The sequence below is a fragment of the Gasterosteus aculeatus genome, chromosome 20 (assembly GCF_964276395.1).
Source record: "Gasterosteus aculeatus chromosome 20, fGasAcu3.hap1.1, whole genome shotgun sequence".
NCBI lineage: Eukaryota > Metazoa > Chordata > Actinopteri > Perciformes > Gasterosteidae > Gasterosteus > Gasterosteus aculeatus.
Window position 1 is genome coordinate 4,454,442 of NC_135707.1, and position 23,953 is coordinate 4,478,394.

At 46.4% G+C, this 23,953-nt stretch overlaps 1 protein-coding gene across 15 annotated transcripts in view; it reads right to left on the bottom strand.

The window, feature by feature from the left end:
• syngap1b (synaptic Ras GTPase activating protein 1b) overlaps positions 1-23,953 on the bottom strand; it is a 98,889-nt gene that overhangs the window by 59,399 nt on the left and 15,537 nt on the right. For 12 of the 15 annotated variants that reach the window (XM_078094583.1, XM_078094577.1, XM_078094578.1 and 9 more), the window contains exons 2-3: positions 16,688-17,058; positions 5,292-5,397 (exon numbers count right to left, since the gene is read on the bottom strand). In XM_078094583.1, the coding sequence (XP_077950709.1) occupies positions 5,292-5,397; positions 16,688-17,058 (477 nt within the window). Of the gene's footprint in view, positions 1-5,291; positions 5,398-16,687; positions 17,059-22,524; positions 22,741-23,953 lie in introns of all 15 variants that reach the window. The other 3 variants (XM_078094586.1, XM_078094590.1, XM_078094587.1) reach the window with 2 other exon arrangements.

A 23,953-nucleotide genomic window follows, 5' to 3' on the forward strand; every position in this document is an offset into this window, starting at 1 on the left:
CTGTGAGTCTCATCCTTTGATGCTCAGGTGAATAAAGCTGCTCAGTGAGGTTATCCACAGTTGAGAAGTACCATATAGCGCCTGCGGACTTGGAAAAAGTTCTGCATGGCTTCATTTCCACTCAAGTTATAGTCCTTAAGTGTTTTGTGAGGCGCATATACTTAGTTATTTTAGTCAAATCTACTGACATTATCCCCCATTCTTTGAGGCGAGATGAGCTTCCTGAATCAGCCACCAAAATGCTTTCAAAACTTTAACTCGTAGTCATTTCCAAAGCAGTCTCCATAACAAGGAAAGAACATTTTACTTGATAGATAACGGATATGAAAGCATCCTAATCATCGGAGGTCCCCAGGTAATAAATAAATTGCTCCTGTGTGGACAATGAACATCGGTCCACCTGTCCAACTCGTTGAGACGGTTCCATCTGTTCTAAACAGACTCGCATTGGCGTCCAGCATATGGATCCGTGTGATCTCGGCTCGTTGTCTAACACATCAAGGGGCTGTTGTAAAATTAAACTAAAGCGCCACCAACCCATCAATACATTAGTGTTTTTTCTCATGACTAATTTATGCCACGTTACACCGAGCCTTCGATTTGGTTTAAGCCTCGTTATGCACTTTTGGGGGGGGGGGGGGGGATTCCCACAACTTTCCAGTTAGATAACGAGTCATTTGCATGAGAATATGCAATTCAGTAAACCACCATCCGATACACATTAATGGGTTCGGGAAAGCGCGCGTCGAACCATACGCAGCCCTGTGAAGTGTTTTCAGGGGGCCTCTGGGTCGGCGTCCATCAGAGAGCCCGACGCAAGAGTGCAGCAAATCGTTTGCATTCATTCACAGTTCCAAAGACAAGACAGGCAGATGATTCAGCAAATCCCTCCAAACACCAGTTTCACAGGGGAAGAGGTTCACTTTCCCCTCGGAATGGATCACAAGGTTTATAAAGCGTCCGCCTGCACAGTATCGCTGCTACTCAAGGAGCCGCTGGTGCCAAAGGCCTTTTTTGTCATAACCCTCTAAATGAACTCTTATCACTGAGCTCAAGCCACTGAAGCAGCTAATTATGCCGTTCTATATCGCACGGCGACCGCCTGAAAATACATTTTTTTAATCCAGCTCGTCTTCATCGCGGAGTAAAGAGGCAGAGTAAAACATTCAACACTAGAAAGGGCAGTAAAATATTATTCAAAATGTCCCTTTGTGTGGTTCTTCTTAAACATTTATATATTTTTTTGTTTTGGGAGGGGGTTCAAAATCTGAATATGTGATAACTACACTTACAGGCTGACAGCTTCCACGCCTTTGCTGATGACCCAAATCCTCGGCAGTGCGCTGAGTTGACAGCTGGTGTCGATGAAACAAGAAGAAAGAAGAGTACAAGCTGCTGGTTCGGACTCGAAGGTCAGCCGGGGGCAAATCGCTCCGAACCAGTGCTGAGTCGACAGAAACGCGGCGCTGAATTCAGAGGCGGAACGCAGCGGCGTGTCTCCTGAACTCAAAGTTGCATGCTTGATTCAATATTCGTTTTCATTTCTTTCCGTATCAATGTTGTCAATCGTGTTTTCCACGCGCATTTGAAGATGAAGGGCTTGGTTTCTCCCGCATATATGCGCTTGCAAAGTGCCTTCGCGGTGATACTGCAGCAATGCATTATCATTCACTTACGGTCTTGCAAACTTTGTAAAGTTTGTATAATCCTTTTCCAATTCCAAGTTTATTCCACAGTGGGGAAAAAAAGACACAAAATACCCTCCATAAATCCAGCAGTGCAACATTCGCAAACTATCAAACAGTAGCTTGCTGCTTTAGTAATGCTCTGATTTCCGTACCTTCTAAAGCAACACAAACAAGCAGTGGGGAGACGTCTGGGTACGCCACGGCAAAAAAATGATTCGATTTGGGATGCAAGACAGTGGAGCAACAAGAAAAAACTGGCTCCACTATCAAAGCAGTCACTTGTATGTATATTTGTATATTGAGCAGACAGGAGAAGACATTCGTGTGCTTCTGCTGTCTGTGCTTCTTGACACCGATCTGATATCTGCAGAAAACACGCCTTGACGGTGAAGAACAAATTGCTAAAATAATTGAGAAACATCCCCTTTCTGCTTTAGTTTGAGTCTTCCCGAGGATCGGGGCGACCCATTGACGCTCGTCTTAACACTAACGGTGGAAAGTCTAACACCATGTTTTTCCTGTGTGCCTCAAACCTAAATCTTGAATAAATTCTTTTGAGCAGATACTGAAGAAAACACGATGCCCGGAATACCGCATCGTTGCAGAAACACACGTTTCCAATGTTGTGTGAAGGTCACTCATTGTGAGGAAGGAATGCTGTCTGCTAAGCCGAGATGGCTGAAGGAACAAGTGAGATCTGCAAGGACAAACCGGGGGGGAGAAGAGACGAGCATTTTCAAACCACTGTTGCTGAACAACTGTTAATAACCAATCAGCTTTGTTGTGTTGCGTTTTGTTTTTTTTTGTCTCCCTGCGGCTAAGCCATTCAGATAATACGATTCCTCTAATGACGGAGCAAATTTAGATGAAGTCAATTTACAATTTTAACAGAAAACATTAAAAGGCCAAATTCATTAGTGGGGATTATCACATGTGACACATCTCGCGTTGTGGAGAGGTTAATGAGGGAGAGACGGGGAGAACGCGCAGGCTTTCTTTCTGTTTTCCCAATGTGCGTCTTACTATGACAACTGTTAGTGAAATATGGATTTTTCATGTCACAATGCTTTGGAAATTAGCATGAATGTGTCCTCAACTCACTTCAGGCAGTGCAGATTACAGAACTGCTGCATTACTGAATACAGCATAAACGTCTTAACCGATAAGAATCAACACTCCCCAGATGATACTTACAATAAGACAATTCATCTTTCCTGAAACTGCAGGAAGCGTTTAGCATTTCCTTGTTTCCTTTGGTCGACATTTCAGAGTCAAAGGTTTTACGGAGAGGATTCTTTGTGCCTCGAGGTCACACTCATGAATAAGAAAATATTGTCAACAGACATACAATAAGATCAATTTCCATCATGTTTTTAGGAATAAAATATTCTACAAATCAGGCGATGAATTATATATGAACCCCTTAGCAAAAAACCTTCAGAATATAGATGGGAATCAAAGTGGTGAGTGTGTGAGTACAACCGGAGAGAAGATGTCGTGCTCAGAGTATGAAAATAAAAATAAAAACAGCCCGCAAAGGCATGGATCGTAAAATTGGGTAAAAAAACATCATTATCAGATAAATAATACACATGTTATTGGTAATCTCTCTACGTTGAAGTCTATTGGGTATCTGATCAGAAGTTCAATCAGAAACTTAATCCAACATCTCATTTTGATTAGTCAGAACTGTAAAATAACTAATGATGCATTGGTTTGATGCAGTTGTCTGCAACAAAAACACGAGAGGAAGAACTATTTCGTAGTCTAGTTATGGAAAGTCATTTTTTCCCTGACACAATCATGAAAAGTTAATTAAGCCTCATATTTGCATAAAATGCTTATGCTGCACTGTAATTATCCACCAAAAGGAATGTCTTCACTATGTGGTAATTACCACTTCGACTTGCCATCCTTTTTGGAACCTTAAAAGGTACAGAAACGGAGGACGGAGGAAAGTGAATGCGTCTGCATCTCCTAATGTGTTATGACGCGGGAGTGAAAGAAAGCCTTTTGAGGCGTTATGCGTCAGACTAATCGCATATCGAACGTGGAGCCCGATATCTTCCATCCGACGGTGTCGCCGCATCAGGCAACCAGCTGGGATTGTGGTCAAATGTCTCCATTCATCAATATCTTGTGTAAAATGCCGGCTTTTACCCCTCTGATGAATAATGAATCAGGGATGAAGTATTAATGTTGTCACAAACACATGGGTGTGTGTTTGACATGCAGCAGCTGCAGTTTAAGCTTCTCTCGGAGCATGTGAACGGACAGATTTGAATCCGTTGATGGTGGCCGGATCACATCTTACAATTTTGTGAAAGATGCAGCTCATTCAACGTTTTGGAGATAAATGTTTCCAAAAATGTCCCCGCTCCTTTGTCAAAGATCCTCCTGTGTGTCGAACTACTGCAGTGGTGACACGCAACGTGTGTGAAAAAAACATGCTGAAGACTGTAGGGTAAATATGCGCCAACGGCCAGTTTACCTCAAGCTAGCTTAGTTTAGCAACAAGTCATTTGTTTTGCTAATTTTGCTGAATTAAACAAGCGATATAGTGTGTTAGAGTTGTTGATGGGCGGAACCTACGTCAGCTCATCGGTATCCAACACTGAACATTATAAAATAATGTAATGGACGTAATCTACGACCGTTGCCGGGGACAACCCCCATTTCATTTTTCCGTAGATCTGATAATTACTAATTGCCCGTAGCGCATTTGTCTCTTTCGGACCGAGTAAGCACAGACGGTCCACAGTGGTGTCGGTTCATCGTGTCCTGTAGCGTAGCATGCTAACATACGTGCATACGTTTACAATACGCTCGGGCGACACAAACTGGCCTTGCTAGGTCAGCATACGTCCCAACGTGGTGGGACCACGTGGGCTCATGTGTCAGCTTGACTGCTCGGAGGTCAGAGAGTCACTCATATGAAAACTGTTGAGGCGGCAGCCACGGCAGATTCATAAATGGAGGGGTGGGGGAGGGGGGGGGGGTCCTTAAAATTGAAGGGTGTGTTGAAAAACTAGAGTAGATGGGCCCGCAGAGACCGAGACACGCCAAACAAACCGAGGCGGAGAGCTACCAGAGGTCCAGTTTCACAGAGCTGAGCATGCAGAGATATGAAAGCAGAGCGAGAGAGATAGACAAGGAAATAAAGAGTGAGGGAACGCAAAAGATATGCATGATCATCAAGGTAAAAAATGCGAGAATTTCAATTGAAAACAAGAAATCTGATGAATCACCCGACCTAAGAATATCGAGGCAGAATCTGGCGGAGAGAAAAGAGCTGCCTCAAGCGCCGATCAGATGCTTTTATCTCCGCTCGGCTGCAGAGTGCTGCTGCGAGTGCCGCTCGTAACACAGCTCAAAGGATGCAAGGATCTTTATATCATTGTTGTTGCTATGCAACTGTCTTGTTATAAGCCGGCTAACTAGGTGGTCCAGGTGATAATCTTTCTTCTTAAAACCAAAATGAACAAGAATGTTCAGATATAGTTGAGAACAAAAAGTCATCATTTGATTTTTATTCTTTTTTCCACTTTGTTGGACCTCGACTTAAACTTCAGAAAATCCATAAAAAGAAGTTTGCCTGCTCACCCATCTCGGGATGGTGCCTGCCCTCCACAGGAACGCTGACTGTCCGCCGCAGTAGCTTGTTCCTGTGAGACTCCGAGCGCCTCTCGCGCATCAGCAAAGGGTGTACCTGCGTGGAGAGAGCACAAGGTCAGTGCACAAGCACGCGCTGCCGAGGCACCGAATGAGAACGCACATTTGAAAGCCCAACACTGCTCGTCCTTCTCTTTTGTCTTTGTGAAATAACCGCGATACACTCTGTGTAATGATTAGTCAAAACAGCTGTGGGTAAATTAATCTTTCAGCATTTCATGGTCCGAAAACAGACTGAATAGACCGACGTTATTAAAAGGGAAGACGTTAAAGAGACGTACAATAGGTGCCGGCAAGGAAGCCCGTGAATGGAGAGATCAACACTTTGATTAAAGCAACGACCCACAGGACGTAGATACCATTCAGGGAAAAATACACACAGTCAAAGCAGTTTCATTACATTCTTTACATTTTTAACGCATCATTCCACAAACGTTATAAACAAGAACGTCTATTCTGGTAGGAGAGAAAGCTACAATTCAAAATCCATTATGTTTCTCTAAAGGAACCGAAAAGAAAAAGAAAAGAACAAATTATATATAGAAAGAATAAATAAACCCACATTTCACAGCTCCAGCTACATTGGGCCCCACAGTCCCTGAATTCATAAAAGTGAGACTAGAGGGAGAATAAATAGGAGAATGTGCCACACTAATCAGAAACACTGGTCCTCCACAGTTATGCAGCATATTCTGCAAACTACGGAGCCATGAATCTCGATTGAACACGCGGGCTAGTGCTTTGTTGGCACTGTGCCCCAAAACACCAAGAAATACACAACCAAAATTGATTGGTGAGAGCTGAGGTGATGCATTAGACTGCATACGTTTTAGCTGCGTGCAGCATAATAGACTGAGTGCACTTGTAAAAATCTACTGCCATCCAACAGAGCAGCTCAAAAAGAGGTACTACTTTAACTATGGCTCGGGTCTATCTGGTCCCGTTAGCTGAAAACAGCGGCCTGATGCTGCTGCAGAAAACTGGTTCCACGAGAGGCTAAAACGCTGGACAATGCCTGCACAAAGGATGCAGTTTTTTCGCGCCTTGCTGTGTTCTTCTGCATCTAAGTGGCCAAGAATACCAGCAACAACATTACAGCAGCTTTAAAAAATGGTATTTACAACATATACGGTTTAATCCCCTGGAGATGACACTGTCCTCTATGTGTCCCGACTGCCATAAGTGAAGGAGCCTTCCGGAAAAGACTGCAGCCCTGTTTGTGTTCTGATCCAATACCGCTGTGTCACCGAGTGCGTCCCCCCTTGAGGACTCGATGGGGACATGAAAGAGCTGGTGTGAACGCAGAGAACCTGTGTAAGAAGGTGGGGGTATCTGCCGAGAGCAGCGCAGGGCAGTGCAGCCTGGGGGAGGTGGTGGTGGGGGGGGGGGGGACTTTGGGAGCGATGCCAACGACAGTGAAGGACACCGGCAGGTCACACCGAGCCACATGTCCCTCAGGACCGCCGAGTGCCACTCACTCCGAGGGGGCTCGACTAGCGATGAAGACAAGCCGGAGTGGAGCTTCATCTTGAGCGCATCTTCGAACGTGCAGATGTGTCTCCATTAAACTGAGAGGGAGAGGGGTGGGGGGGGGGTACGTGTACGTTTTTATGGAGACGCTGCTCCACTTCGAGTCAGTAATCACACGCGACACGTGACCACGCGAGAGTGATCCAGTCGGACCTGCAGAAGATGCTTAACACCCCAGCGCCCGGACTCCGTATCCAACGCGTGTAAATCAACCGACATGATTACGCTCCACTTTGCGGCTCGTGGAACCAAAGTGCACAAAACGACTCTGTAATGCAGTGCTTTCTGGGAACCAGCATATTGCTTGTTGTGATGTGATTACAGTCAAAATGGCTTGATGAAAAATATATTAAGCAGCATCCATTCTTTATGAGTCGAGTGTGAGAATGCACAGAGCGCGTATGTTGAGTTTTCCTTTTTTTTCTACGTCGCTGGAAATCACACTCTGAGAGATTTTGTCACTTATCAAGTTATTTTGTCTGTGTTCTCTACTTTGATCCCGAATTAAATGTCTACGACTGGTAACCGTACAACGTTTTGCCTCAAAAATACTCTTGACTGAAGGACTCTACAGATCATTTCCATGTAGTGCCACCTGCAGGTCAATATTTCCGCTGGGCTGACATTTAAGTTCCTTATAGGATACATGATATATTAATATTCGCATAGCATGCTATCATTGTAATGTTGGCGAGCTAGCATGGTAGCATAGCATGTGACTTTGTTGACGTCCGCAACATCTCACAGGCCTCTCGACTGCTGTAGAGGGCGACATGTGTGAAGCGAATGTGCATATTTCTTAAGCTTAAAAGGCCCAAATGGGTGAAACACTTGTCAGAATATCGTCATACCTCAGTGACATTATTAAATGAGGGGAAAAAAACTGTAAGACACCCATCTATCTTCAAGTCTTCTAAATGCAATTTGCAGGAATTTAAATTCAAGTCTTGTCAGTGCGCCGCGCTTTTCTCTAAAGCTCTTTTAATTCTCTCTGCCAGATTAATGTAAGAAACAGCAGCGGAAAGTGGCCGAGCTCCCTGTTCGACTAATTGAATATGCTTTAGTGCCAATGAGTAAGAGTAAACCCGAATTAACCTCCCTATCAACCAGTTCTTCGCTGACGGGGAACGCATATAAAGCCACAGAGGCGCTCTGCCGCCGCGTTGCTTTATGGGGTTTCTAAATAAACATATTGAGCAAAGCGGCTTCGTAACGCCTGACTGAGCACTGGGCCAAATCTCCTTCGGCTCTCCTTGTTTCTCAATATCTGCGCGCTGATCATCCACCTTATGACCCGAAATTGCTGTCAGTTCTCCATCATGAGGGACGTCTCTACTCTTTAAATCTCTTTAAAGGGGAGAGGAGGCCTTCGTGAAAATCTGTAAGCTATGATGTATCTTTTGGGAAAGGCATGCGTGAATATACAAAGCATTATGTCACCCCCCCCCCACCCCCCTCTGACCAAAGGTTTAATGTGTTAAATTCCTTCTCCGTGCAATGAGAAATCTTTGGCATTGGGACATTCAATGGCTTAATTCATGGCATTACAATGCAGTTAGAATTAGGAATGGAGATTACCCTGCGGCTAGATAGTGTTATGATTATTGTGCACAGAGGGTATTGAACATTAGACCTTTGGTCAGGGGGAGGGACACCTTACAGAAAGGAGGCTTTTTGGATCTCTTGGATTCATTGGATGCATCCTGGAGGACATTTTGTCCATATCCCATTTTCTCTAATGCTTTTTTATTTTCTCTTAATAGGCTTCCCTGTTTAATCATTTCATACTATTTTGTGTTTTTTGCATCATTTATTTGTCTGCACCTGTCATTGTGTCATTGTATTGATTGTATATAGGTGAGGCCACACCCATTATCTCCCACAGTATTTGAAGTCTGTTGTTTTTTAAATGATTTAACCATCACAGTAAAAGCTTTTTAATGTCTTTGCGTATCGGAGTGCCTGAAATGCCTTTCTGTTCATACTGATTCTCACCGTCCAGATTTTCAGCTGTTGCCATGGAATCCAGATGAGTTGTAAGTGGGTTGCTAAATACGTGTTTGATAAGAGGAGGCGCAGGTTTGCGTCTGTCCCGTACTTATCAAGCCGTTATCTCTCTTATACACTCTTTATGCATTTGGACCCCGAATAAAAAAGAGCAAATGTGAAGCTGATGAGCTATACACTAATAGTTAAAATTATCTGATATCAATTACTCTTAAAAAGTGAAGTTCTTGACAAGTCATACACCACCCAATCACCAGGAGTTGAATATGGTAATTTTCCTTAATCACATCTACTTGAACAAGCACAAGCCCACTCATCCGCCCCACTGCCTCCATGCCCACCGCAATTCATCAGCGACAACTTGACACGGGGATTCAGAATGCCGTCCGTCCCCCCACCCTGACAAATCAGCCCACCAACAAGCCTCTCACATCTTCTTCCGGGGGTGGGGGGGGTGCGGGCGAGAAACACCTGGAGGCAATTTCTCTTCTCTGCGTGCGGCAGGCTTTGAGTGGTCAGATGTCACGGGGGTCTGCAGCTGACATAACACCAGCGGTGGGTTTGCCACGAGTTGGCACACGGAGCTGGCAGGTCGGCACTCGGCGCCCACAGAGAGGCAACATCAGGCTGACTTTTCGTGCTCTTCAAATGGCGCACTTACACCTCACGCACAGATTTAAAAGGAACAATTTAATTTAGAACAGAGTGTAGTTTTTACCTTGTTCCAAAAGGCCCGATCTTACAGAAGCCCGAGGTGACAGAGAGGGGTGAGAGGCGAGTGGCTTTCAGAAAGTGGGATGAAATTGTTGTTTCTTGTCATTCAATAATCCACTGTGACGCATACGGGCCTCACTGATTTAGTTCCAGTCTTTTACGTGGCGTTTCGTAAAACAACAGTCTCAGTTTTCTGTGGATTGCAACCAAAAATGCCAATTACAACCATAGAAATAGAATAACGGCTCCCCGAGGTAAGGTTTTGCCTCAGCGACTAACACCAGGTAGCGTTAGCCTGGTACGCTAGCAACACCGCGTAGAGAGCCAGCGTGAACGGAAAAAACACGACGACTTGATGCTTCTTTCACACGCTCTCTTGTCGCTGTGGAGGAAAGCACAGTGGCTATGAGGGAAACCTTTGTTTGGCACGTTTTTGGTCACCAGTGAGGAAGTAAAGCCAGATAGCTACAACCAACTTGTTTGTTTGGCGGCCTCGGCTGATTCTGCCCCCATGACGATTCAGTGTATCTGCGTCCGGACATTTCAGGTTCTGCGGTTCTGCTCCGGCCCTGTTGACTCTACCGGTGCAGGAATCAATTGAATTAATCGCATGTAAATTGCATGCGCGATGGATTCAAGCACCCATAATGACTTTTGTAATTTGCAGGGATTGAGGTCGATCGATTTCTTGTATAAATTTAAGAAGCTGAAAATGATAAACCTACATGCTTGAGAGACATCGGTCTCCGATGACGGCGCCTCATTGTGCGCGACAGAAGCGGTCAGAAAAGAACAGATGATTGTATTGAGCGGGGAGAAAAATACGGTGGTAGAGGAAGGAAAAGAGAGGATAGGAAGGCACTGCCATCGATCCGAAGAGGGAGGCAGTTTTTGTTCAGCTTGGCAGGTTGAGCTGAGCGATGCTGCAGGCCGGCTCGCCCATATGCCACGACTGCTTCCTCAGGCCCAGCTGTGAGGAGCAGGGAGAGGTATTGTGTACGAATACGTGTGTTTACGTGCAAGAAAGGAAGTTCAAGTCAGAGAAAGACAAGCGAAGGAGTTCTGTACGTGTGTGTGCGTGATACTGCAAGAAATAGTGTGTGTCTGTGTGTGTAGAGTGGGAGAACCGTGCGATCCATTATTTCTTAACACGGCAGTAATCAAACACTGCTGGCTCTCTAACTGTGGCTGAAACAAAACAAAACACACACATTCACAAACACACACACACACAAATTTTAAACCTGTGCAAATACACACAAAAAAATCCCTGGAGCATCCACACAGACACACACAAAGACGCACAAAGACACACACGTACACGGTCTGGTGCGTCATGATAGGTGGCCAGAAGCACGATTTGTCCTTCAGGCCTTCGGTCACATCCTTTTTACGGACAGATGTTCCACCTTCTCCTGACCTCAGGCCCTGGCTGCAGTGTCAACACACACGGCTCACGTTACACACATACACTAACATCGGGTGCATTGTGATGTAAAATCCGTATTTTCCTTGTATTCTAAAAAATAAATGTAAAAAAGATTGTCGAAATGTACAAAATGCTTAAAGACAGCATTATAAGATGTCAATATGCCGGAGTAAGAGAAGTGATATATATGATATATACTCAGTTTTTTCTACTGTTGTACCAACTAGGCTTTCGATAAATGAAGCCATCAAATAAACACCAAGAACGTTAATGGTTCACCACGTTTTCTTGTGAATACTAAGGAGGAAAAGCTCAAACCACCCATGAGTGTCCACACACCACAGAGACAGAGCGGGCCAAAAACAATCCTTCTCAATAAGGCTGATAAATGGCGGAGCATTGCCTTTAAGGTCATCCAGATCTGGCAGCGTCTCCCGGTAAGTTGGCAGGAGACAAATTAGGCCCAGTTTTCCTCTTTGTCCAGGTGCCTCCAAGGTACTGGAGAAGAGAAACGGTACACTATCCACCGGGAGAGGCGAATTAATCAAACCGCTGAGATAAAAGCCGTTTAAACCCTTGTATGTACAAGATGACCTTTTAAAAAAGGTTTTATTCCTGAGTGAGCGACGACTTTTACTAAAACGCAATGTAATAGTTACTGAAATATCAAGACTTTTTTTTTTGTTGTTAACATCGCCTCAGGGGTCCAGGTCGGCCGTCTGCCTGAAACAATCAACCTTTCCCTTCCCTTGAGAAAGTCACTTCCCGCCTTTCATCACGCAATGAATCCCTCCAACTCCCACACGACTGACTATCGCAACTGCCACAGCAATGGATCCACTTGTGTGCGTTGTTGCGGTTTGGTGTTTTCTAAACTCTTTACAAAGAATTCCTCCTTGCGTAACGCCGGCACGGCGGTTAAAGCATCACGGACCCGTGGCTCGAGGGTTAGGGTGGTAAAAGAAACTGTGTCGCCTCAGATTCATGTGAGATGAGGAGGAGGAGGAGGAGGAGGAGGGGGAGGAAGAGGACGGCAGGCGGACGTCACACTCAGCCTTCTCGCTCCCCCTACAGGGCGGAAAGAGGCGGCGCGGCCTGCACAGACGCTCAGCGGGAGAGGAAATCGGGAGTGAAGATCTCAGAGATGTCCAGAAAATATATTTATTAATTCATTAATTAATAATTTACAACCCAGCAGTGACGTCTGCTTTCCAAATACCTAAAACTAACACACCATTAGACGTGATGAACGTCAAAATCAGATCCTTTCATTGTCCACAGTCAATCTGCAGTATGAATCTAACTACTTTTAGATTGTAGGATCAGTGAAGTGCTGCTCACAGGCACACACCACTACGACTGGAACTAACAACTGCTTATACCTAATCAGTTAATACGCAGGATAATATCTCAATTAAACGCGATCGTGTATACAGGTAAATGTCTCAGCCACAATGCTTATTGCTGAACGTAGATGTGCACTGACGGGCGACCAAAGAGGCCAAAGAAAGAAAAACACGGCCCATCGTGATTCCTCTTATTCCTGATCACCGCATAAATACATTTGCGAGGTCTAAAGTTTTCCATTTGGGTGACCGGTGCCTGGTAGAAATGCTCACTCTACTCAGTGCTCATTTTTGGATTGTTGAACCGCATCCATTTACAACCCGACTCCTTTGAATGCTAATATGTGATCACAGCGACGGGGTGACGCTGAGCCACGTTCCCCGCTGCCGCAGGGCCGCACGCTCGTTTTCACAGCGACACGTGCTGCCTTTTTCTTTTCTTGCTCGGAATCTTGTGGGAGTCTCAAAAGGGAAAGTCACACGACTGACAGGGCGAGAAACCGGCAGCACGAGGCGCTGCGGTTATACACGCCCGGTTTACAACTCCACTTTCAAGGGTGTTCCCCCTCCAGATGCACGGTGTCAAAACGTGCCACTCAGAGAACACGTCCTGGCAAAAGCATCTATTATGCTGCACAATTAAAACGAGCCACGTCGCAGAGGGTGTAAAGCCGTCCCGGCCTCATGGAGGGGCTCGACAGCTCGGCTCTTCTGGAAGAGACGCCCGTGCTGCGTCTTCCCGATGGCCGTCATTCAGGGAGCAAAAACAATAAATGACTTTTAAAAGAAACAGCTCGTGAATGGAGCTGTGAGGAGCGCAGAGACAGGTGGCTTGTGGGAGAGCCAAAGGCTCCTGCCAGTCACCCCGGAGAGAGAGAGAGGGAGAGGGAGGGGGAGAGAGAGGGAGGGAGGGAGGGAGGGAGGGGAGGCTGAGGCCCCAAGTAAAAGTGAGAGATGGAGGGGAGGGTGAGATAGCAATGAATGTGGAGATAGGAGGAGGGAGGGAGGGAGGGCGAGGAGGGAGAGAAGATGGAACAGATGGACTAGATTAAAAAGGAGGAGAGAGAGAGAGAGAGAGAGAGAGAGAGAGAGAGAGAGAGAGAGAGAGCGAGCAGGGAATCAGAACGGCGATGTTGACCTCGGATGTCAAAAATATAAGCAAGCAGAAAATCACAGAGGTGAAAGGCTGATATCAAAATGTGCACGAAGCAGCAGCACCGATGGGGAGAAAAGAACAACGTCCCTCCGCTGATTCCCCTTTTTTCTTTTTTGCCGAGCCACTGAAGCCGTCTAAAACAAAATGGGAATATATATTGTGTGTATGTGTGCATGCAAAGGAAAGACGAAGCAAGAGAGAGAGAGACACTCGCTCCGCACGAGGTGAGTGACAGGCATGAATATTTAACGCCGAGGCGACGCCTATCAGCGCGTCAGCCCTGCCTCCGATCCAGTCGCAGCTGCGGCCTTATTGGCACAATTAGACAGGGACGGGGCTTTGGTTAATTGAACTGGGCTCTGCATGCAATCCCTAGAAGGTACCGGCCTCTCGTCGGGAGCACCGCGCGCCAGTGATGACGAGCTGACAACACACACACACACACACACACACACACACACACACACCGGCCACGTGAAGATGCACTGCTTTATTGACTCTTGTAAAGCAAGAAAAAGCAAGATTCAATATTTCCAGACGGCCGAACATTGCAGCTTCCCCCGACCACAGTTTATGACTTCTAATCAACTTGGCAACCTGCAATATACATGAAATGGTTCTGGTTCATGTGTTTCAGTGGAGTTATGAACTATCAGTCTCGGCCTTAAACTGTGTAATTGGGTGAAGGGCTGATTTAGTTGCAGGGTGGAGGGTGGAGCAGTTGGGGAACAGTACCCTCTCCTGGCCTGCAGAGCGAGATGACGCTCCACCAGCAAGTGATGCACGTTTGTGCGTTCGCTGCGTCCACGCAGGAATTTGGGAGCAGAAATAGTCCACGTTAATCAACGCTGACGCGCTGCACGTTTCAAGTCGTCGGAAAATCAACTGGGGAAACGCAGAATAAAAATAACGGAGAAGGAGCCTTTGCTCGTTTCCTCAGCACGTATATTGTGCTGGTTTCTAACAGCAGAATATCATGAATTCACCGTGAAGGCGCCTGACTGTGACGGAGTCAAAAGAGGTGAAAAATGCTACCGCTGAACCATCGATCTGATAAATGAAGCCTGAACAACAACACTGCTTTCAATAAAACGTCTCCAGCTGCATTTGAGCTTTAATGATCTAATCGAATAAACAAGCAAATAAGCAGTTGGCTCGATTAACATAAATGGCATAATAGCTCACAATTCGATTGATTCATGAAAAAATGAAAAATAAAAGGCTTTGTAATTTCCTATATCAGCTGGGCACTGAAGGAGTGACCAGCACACGTGTTTGGGACTATTTTCAACAGCGGATTAATACACAACGGCTCTTTATAGCACAAGATGGAACGTGGAATTGATTCAAAGTAAATTACACTCCCGGTGCTGGTTTGAAATAACGGATGGATTTTTCATAGTTTTTGGACAACATGTAAGCCAACTGCTCACAGAAAGCCCGTAACATCAGGCCAATTATGGTTTTATGGGATTTGCTGTGACCAACTCGAGAATATCACCAGTTCAATTCTCCTTTAAACAATAGCTGGCGTACGTTGCATTAATAAGTCTACGCTGCCTTTGTACGTTAAAATCCTCCTTTTTTCTCTTTCGATGCTCACATTTCTGACGTGCCAGACATTCGTCAGACGGCTGACCCTCCTCAAAGTGCACATCAAAGGACATCGGATCTGTTCAGCCCGACTTAGCCGAGGCGACCCGTCTGACATCGCGTCAAAAGAATCCCACGGTGCCGAATGAAACCTACGCCTCAACCACCGGAGGAAACATTAGAGACTAGCGGGCCGCGGCCTGCGGAGATCAAGCCTGTCGAAGTGAACGCGAAAACATTTTCCTTTCAACGTTTCCTTCAGAAGTGACTCGTTGTGGACGACTTCCACGTCCTCTCTGCGAGGTCACTGTTCACCCAGTCGGGATTCACTCAGTGTGTTTACATGATGGTATAATTGGAATCTTTGCTTAGTCGGACTATGCTATCTATCGGGGGGAGGTGCTATTATCCCAATATGCATGGCAGTGAATAAATCGAATCATTGGCTGAAAGCATGTCATATCCGATACGATAGGTGGCGCTGTTTTCATTACAACTAGTTGTGATACAGCCATTTCCGCTTCACCGCTTCACCACTACCAACAACCACCAACAACATCAACATTAGGAGAAAGATGGCGAGTGGAGAGCGAGGTGAAGCTACATCCCTCTACTATGTGTGCATGATGTTAATAGGAGCACAGCGAATGCGAATGGCGCTATTGGCTGATTTGATAACGGAGAGAAGACGTCGGGATCTCAAGCATGCGCAAAGACGCAAAGTCCAGTTCCTCATCCGATTCACCGCTACATGCCGCAATAGTCGAAGTACCAGCTGGATCGGATGGAGTTATCCAGGGGTGTTAGTCGGATCGTAGTCGGACCGCACATAGTCGGACAAAGGTGTTTACATGAAACGGATAATTCGATTTCAGTTCGACTAAGCCAGTTATTGGAATCCATGACTCTGTAACGTTCTCCCTCATGTTGGAACCCAAAAGATATGTCAAGTATTCAGTGTATTGATCAGTTTTAAATTTTAGCAAATTGTTCATTGCTCCTAAGACTCAGGAAGAGATAAATGTGAGTATTTGTATTTGGAACAATTTATATCATTATTAGTTGATGGAGACTAAAACAGAGCTTGTGATATTTGGACTTAAGTAACTTTATATGGTGAATATAGAATGTAGAAATAAATGAGAAATGGTGCAGGTTGAAGTCAATTTACAACTAAAGATTTTTATCAAATCAGTTACTAAAAACCACATCCTGTATAATAATAATTATAATAGTAATATTAATAAACCTTTGCTTTATTTCATACATAAAGGGATTTAGCTGTAACACATTACTGTAATATATGTAATGCGATCCCATGGTTACAGTATAATAAGAGGAAGGATGATCACGGATAATCACAATATATATATGAACTCTTATATTTTGCATCTGCACAACTTAATAGTGATAAAATGTGTTTGATGTCACCAAAAAGGAAACACACCTTGTTACATTAGAGCGGCATGTCCTCTATCAGTGTAAATGAGTCATATTTATTTCCCACATGATAAAATCTACTGCAAAACCTGGTGTGTGTGGGCTGCAATACCTCCTCCTGGTCCAACATGTAGATCGGATTTCCGGCGTTCACACTGAGATGGGGGTTCCACTGGTCCTGGGGGGGGCGCTCGTGGGCGGGGCGCTCGTAGATGGGGCGCTCGTGTGAGGGAAGCTTGAAGGAGGGACGGTCGAAGGAAGGACGGTCAAAGGAGGGGCGGTCGAAGGAGGGACGGCTGAAGGAGGGACGGCTGAAGGAGGGGCGGCTGAGGGGGGGGCGGCTGAGGGGGGGGCGGTCGTAGGCGGGATGGTCGCTGGAGGCCCGGTCGTAGGCGGGACGGTTGTAGGAGGGAGCCTGGAAGGAGCGGGCCAGGGCGCGGTGATGGTGATGATGGTAGGAGGGGGGGACGGCACACCTTGCATCTGGACAGGAGAGAAGGGGGAAGGGGAGGAGTGGGGGGGGGAGGAGGAGGGAGAGCGAGGAAAGAGATGGTCAGTTAGGATCACCGGGGGGAGGGCTGTGGTGCTACGACACGCCGTCAGGGGCTCAATAACAATGATGCATGATGGTCTTTCCTGTAGTGACGCAGACTAAGCTAACTGCTAAGCTAACTGATTCTGGATGTGGGAGCGCCGTTGAGGTTTCGCAAGACGGCGAGTAAAGTACATTTCAAACTAGTTTGTTATAAAAGGTGATTTTTTTGAAAACTCCTAAAACAAATTTACTTTTCAGAACTTCTTATGATTTATTCCTATAAAGACAACTTTCCTGCAAACAACACTTTTGAATGTGAAGTCTAGTCTCCATCTCTTTTGGTTTTATAGTCACAGCTAAAAATGATACATCAAGTCCAGCTCACCACCCAAGTCTAATCACACGTTCTTTGACCTGAAGCTTGGTCGGACGACTTTAACTGAAATGTTTTCCGAGGCTCCTGAGATCTCCGGCTGACAACTATTATCTCCTCGGCGGGGGCAGACAAATATCTTTGCCGTTCTCTTTGATTTGGAGGATCAATCAAGAGGAAGTGGCAAATTTAAATTAGTGTTTTTTTTGTGCATTGGATTATTTCAGAAATAAATAACACAATATTTTAGATCTTAATATATTTTAGTTTTTGAGTAGCTGCTTCACTTCATCTTAATTGAAGAAATGTGTGACTAAGAAACTAAATGAGGCACTTTGTCTTTTCTTTGCTGATCTGCAATTTTCTGGCCTTATTGCAAATGTTTCATAACTTTAGTACATAATAGTACCAGTGTGTCCAAGTTGTTATCAGTAATACAACCTAATTCCTGGCACACTAACACAATTTGGTTACAATTCTTGTTCTCTTGATCAAAAAGAAGAAGCATTTCTCACAGACTTCAGGTTTCGCCGCTGAGCACTTATCGCATTTTCAGCCACGAATACAAAAGCAAACGTCTAGAGGCGGCTGAATCAATCAGATCTGTTTAAAACGTTCTACCGTAGTTAAAAATAGGATGACAATGTCTCCCTATGAGGCAAATGCTCACTCCTCCAGCATCAGGATCACATGCTCTGGTCCAGCTGGAGTCCTGAACTCATTTGCACTGAAAACAAGAGATCTCCCCTGGTGAGACAATGAGAAAACTGGCATTTCTTTCAAATTCATCTAACGAACCAATGAAACACCAAATCCACACTCACAACATCTGCAGTGTACTACAACGCATACTAACACACACTTTTAAGGCATCTATATGACCCTCTATTTGATAAGGGGGCCGCCTGAGGCTCTGCACTCTCTCCTCTTGTAAGTGGGAAGGAAACAGTCACCTGTGACCCACAACGCAACACCATGGCGGGCGCCGTAACCGATGGTTCTACCGCAACGACAGCGGGGTCAACGCTTTCTTCCCCCCTCAGCCGGGGCGGAAAAACACAACAGGCAATAGTCTGATTGTGGCAAAAATAACAAGATCGGGTGATCTTTCGAGCTCCTGTTTGAATTACGAATCGAGCTGCTGAAATATAGATGAGCTCCTCAACCGGCGCGGCTAAAAAATATGGACGAATCAAGAGGGAAAGGAGCGACGGGCGGACAGGTGTTTTATGTCCGGATTAAAGGGAAACTTTATTCCAAAATCTGAAATACATACTGTTTTTTTTACCCTTAGTGCTCTTTAAAGATGTCGTCTGCCCTTTTTCTATATAACGGAACTGTGGCAGTTATGTTGTGTTGCCCAAAGCGGCGTCTCCTCCCAGAGATCATGACCCGGGTGTGATACGGCCGAAGGGTTTAGTTCAGCGGAAAGAAAATAGTCCCTAACACGGCCGTCATGAGACACGGGGATATCATTTCTGCAAAGGGAGGCTGCTGTTGGGTTTTTGTTTAGTTTATTTTGTAGTCCTGTATAAGGGAAAAGGCAGGCTGCCCTACGGCCGATATCAGGCGCCGGAGGCTGTGAATATGGGCCACAGTGATGGGGGGAGGAGGGGCAATGGAGGGTGACATTAGCCTCGGCTCAGCGTTTGTGTTTGTAAAATCTTATAAAAGAAAGCCGAGGGCGGATTCAAGAGCAAAAGACTGAAGCTTGTAGGATGATGAAACTAGGATGTATTTTTTCTTTTTTTTAAGTAGAACACTTCTGCTCTCTGCGGCTGCAACTAAAGACTATTTGTGATTCAACGGTAACAAGGTGACGTCATCAAATGTCTTATTTTCTTCGACTAATGGACAACAACCCTTAAAATGTGTACTTTACTGTAATGTGCAGTATAATTCTCACATTTGAGATCCTTGTACTATGAAATGCTATTTAGCCTTTAAAAATGAATTGATCTTTAAAGTAGTTTCTCCATAATTGACTAATTGATTATTTGATTATGATCAACACTTTACAAACCACCAATATTTGATGTACGCGTCAAGTTTTAGACCTTCCATGAAAGTTAATGCCACATGAGGGTGTATTTCTTTCCTGTAAAAGTCCAGGTGATGCCAACGGAAGCAACATTTGCTTTTGATTTATTCTAATCGATCATTACAAGTTTCTCTCTCTCTCTGCAATTGAGCTGAGAATAAAAACACAATGGAGACAAATTGGTCATGTGGTCCTCGATGAAAGTCACACAGAATTCAGGGAATGCATATTGTGTCGTGATGTGTGAAATATTGTGGAGGTTATGAATTGAAATGATGCGTCTCATGACAACTTTTGTCACAACAAAGCTGAAAAGGCATTTTCAGGTAGACGCCTTTTCACTCTATTAATAACATGCTCTGAGTTTTCTGTGTTGCACAGCGGGTTGTTTGGAAATGTTATCTTCAAAGCCTGCATGGCAAAATATTTCTGGCGCAAAGAGAAATTGTAAAGGTGGCACCAGTCGTCGCCGGGGATCCATCGCCTCCTCCGCTACACCCGGTCCCCCATGATGGATGGGTGGTAGGAAGGAGACGGGGTAGCTGCTGAGTGAGCGCCGCCCCATCAAACGTCGGTCATCATCGCAGGCCTTCAGAGACATGAAGCAGCTTGTGACCCTCTCTCTCCCTCTCCCTCCATCTCTCTCACCGAGGCCCCTGAATCCCAAACTTTGTAAAGTGTGCAGAGCAGAGTCATGATGCCGAGATGTGTATTCAGTGGAGGACAGCAGCGTGAGTCATCCACAGCCCAGTGTGCACTACTCCACTGTAGGCCCACCTCTCCACCCCCGGGGCCGCCTATTAAGAGCCTGTGAAGCGCGGCGGACGGAATTTCAATGAGGGAGCTCGTTCGTCTGTCTTTTTCCGGGTGCACGTGTACTGCGCTGCAACGATTCTGCACAAGCAGAAATGCTGAGACGACCCTTTCTCCCCCCCCCCCCTCCGCACGTCTTCCTCTCCCCTCGCTCCATTCCTTCATTCACTCGCCAGGCGTATTTTCTTCCTCGCTCTGCCTTTGTTCCTCTCTCGCCTTCACTCTCCGTGGGCTCTTTTGCTTTTTCTGCCATCCTCTGCAGTTTCCAAAGAAGAGCCCCGTGCACCAAACGGATGACCGGTCAGCCTTAGTCAACGTTGTCATTACTGGAACCCGACAGGCCTAATGTTGATTTATACACATCGCTGAGCTCCAAAACAGCACTAAAAATAAAGCTTTGCAATATCCGCCGGCCGCCCGGGGCGGATAATGTACTCCTGCGAGCGTGGCGCACCAAAGCGCCTTAACTTTCCAGTGCAGGAAAGCGCCACGAAGGTGCACATGTCATCGCTGGGGGCCCCCCCGCCGCACCTCGTGTCACCAAACGGGGAGGAGAATAAACCAACGGAATACACACTTTTGCCAAGAGTGAATATGTTTTTTTTTTGGGATGCTCTGCTGCACTTTGACGAGCTGTGAGTCATGGTCCGGTACAGTAGGCCGCTGTCAGCGCTGAGTCGAGCGAGGGAGGCAAAGTGTCAGCAGCAGGGTCACAGAGGCCCAGAAGTGCGTGGCTTTTTGCCGAAGCAGCACATTTGTCGTGCCCTCAAAGAAGAAACTCCGCATTAGTCATTAGAGTTACATTAGTTGCGACCATGGCGGAGGATCGACTTGAGCATGCAGCACAATGAATAATAAATAAATCTGGATTTGCTTTGTTAAAAAGGTCCTCAGTGTAATTGATGTGCTACCAAAATTGCCTTAATATATTTGCGGGGGGCTGATGGGCCGGTCGATCGATACCAATTACTCAATGATTACCTCACACGGCGGCGAGACCTCTGGCTTCCGAGACTCGATGCCCAGCTTTAAAGGCGCTCACAATAGGACCCAGACTCGCGCTCAACGAAGTATGAGCAACAAACAACAAACAGTTGTTCAGCTGTGTGAAATGACGGCAGTGCGATTACAGCATTTTGCATCATGACACCACCTCTGCAGCAGACATATCTGATCCCTGCTTTAATTGGGAACCTCCATGGTGAAAATGTGACTTCATTTGTGCCAATTACAGGCTACCATCTCTCAGGGGGGGGGGGTACCGGTGGAGGAGGTGACAAACTAATTGTATCCGTGTTGCCGTGTTACAGCTGATTTCTTAATGTCATTTTAATGATCACATTCTAAAGGCTGGTTTGTTTTATTTGTAACTATACGGAGTATAATGTCGACTTTGACACGTTCTTTCGGAGCTTAAAAAAAACGGTTATTCCAAATGCTACTGAAATATTTGTAATTATAAAATTAAGGAAATAAATAACTGCCATTACGAACGTAAACAACAGACATTACAGACCTGAGAAAATGGAGGTAAGTGACGGGAAGAAACAACGTTATCATTGAATTGTAATCAGATCACAGACATCACCAAAACTTACTGAGGTCAGCTGTGGAGCTGATGTTGATCCAGCGCATCAGACGCTCTCACATTAAAACCATTTACATTGGCAGCCGTTTGTTTACAACAACAACAAACTGCACCAATAAACAAACCTCACACTCAGAGCTAATAAGCAGACAAAGTAAGTGAAGACTATTGAGGGGAAAAAAGCCTGATTCTACTCAGTTTGTGCTGATCAGGTTGTTGTAGTGGCTCGACCCCAAGTTGGCAGAACAATTAAATAATGCAGCGTCACCAACTGCTTGAATATGTTGTCCCTTAGAGTCACAGTGTGACCCCTTGGCGTGCATCCCCTTGTCCCAAGCACTGATAGCAACCAGTACTACACTACTCTACTACAGTGCTGCATGCTTCATGCAGGGCTACTCGTGAAGCCGAAAGCCTTCGGGAGCACACAGTCTCCTCCTGGTCACTTGGCGTGATGTTTAAAGCGTAACTTTAGGTTACCGAACAGGAGAGATGCTCGGCGACAGGAGGAGAGGACGGTGTGTGTGTGTGTGTGTGTGTGTGTGTGTGGCAGAGACAACGGGAACAGAAGACGGCAGAGAGAGAGAGAGTATCCTCACCTATCAGATCATTCACCCAGGCCTCGCGCGGCGCGTCCCGGGTTCCCCATTGCTCCCCCAGAGCGTCCACACGGCGTCACTGTTGCCGCGCCGCTAGCGCCTTGAATCCGCCCCCAACTCCACCACACAGGAAACAAGGTTACTGCCCAAGAGATGTCACTTCCGAAACACCCACTCCCGCTCGCTCGCTCGCGCTCGCTCCCTCACGCCCCCAGCCTATTGCCATGACAACCGAGAAAAGAATAGAATATAAGTGAGTGTTAAAGAGACAGAGGGATCAGAGAGATGGGGGGGGGACAGGAGCGACGCAGAGGGGAGGACGGAGGAGAGAAAATACGGGGAAGAGGGAGGGAGAGGACAGGAGGAGGATGGGCAGTGAGAGAGAGAGAGAGAGAGATGGAGAGAGGGAGAGAGAGGTGAATGAGTGGGCGGGGAAAGGATGGATGACAGGGTGAGAGATTGAGGGAGCGCGAGAGAGAGAGAGAGAGAGAGAGAGAGAGAGGGAGGCATGTGGTGGGATGTAATCGAGGGCAAAGGAAGGAGAGAGGTGTCGAAGCTGTGGACGCCGTGATGAACAAGACGAGCAAGAAGAGAGAGGTGAAGCGTTGAGAGAGGGAAAGGGGGAAGGAAGGAAGGAAGGAAGGAAGGAAAGAAGGAAGGAGGACACTTTTTTGGGTATAGGGAGCCCACATCTTGTTCCCATAGCAACGCAGCCATCCATGAAATACTGAACTTGTATCTCCCTCTCCCTCTCTTACTCTCTCTGTCTCTGTCTCTCCATCCCTCCCCCTCTCCTTCCATCTCCAACTACACACACACACACACACACACGCACACACGCACACACACGCACACACACACTGTGAGCGTAAGTTGGCACTCAGGATGCATGCAGTGATCCACGCTCTGCAACATCGTCAATCAACATGGAAAGCGGCACCAAGTAGACAATCAAGTGATGCGTTCTGGGAGCGACTGCGCCGCGAAGGCCGCCGGGGGTCACCGGGGGTCACCGGAGGCTGTGTGAAGTAAGGGACGGGTCGTGTTGCCCCAAGAGGGTCCAACAGCTGATACTACAGGATGGTCCGGGCCTCGAAGGAACACACCGTGCTGCACTCTGCTGGTTTGCAAACAGAGTCTGCAGAAGTGGAGTCGGGGCTTCATTTGCCGCGTACTTTCTCACCGCGAAGGGGGGGGCGTGGCTGTCAGGCCGCCACAGTGAGAACTACTGTGATGTAAGAAACAGTTGTCGGGAGGAAGTTACATATCCACGCCGCGGAGCAGGTGGCCATCTCTCCCGAGGAGCCCGAGTCCAACTTCCAACAATCGCTCCTGGCAGCCGCTTTTCGACCCTCCCCCCTCATGTCTCCCCCCTCCTTATGCCCATCTGGTTGTGAGCCCTGCACCCCTTCGCTCTCTGGCTTCTTCT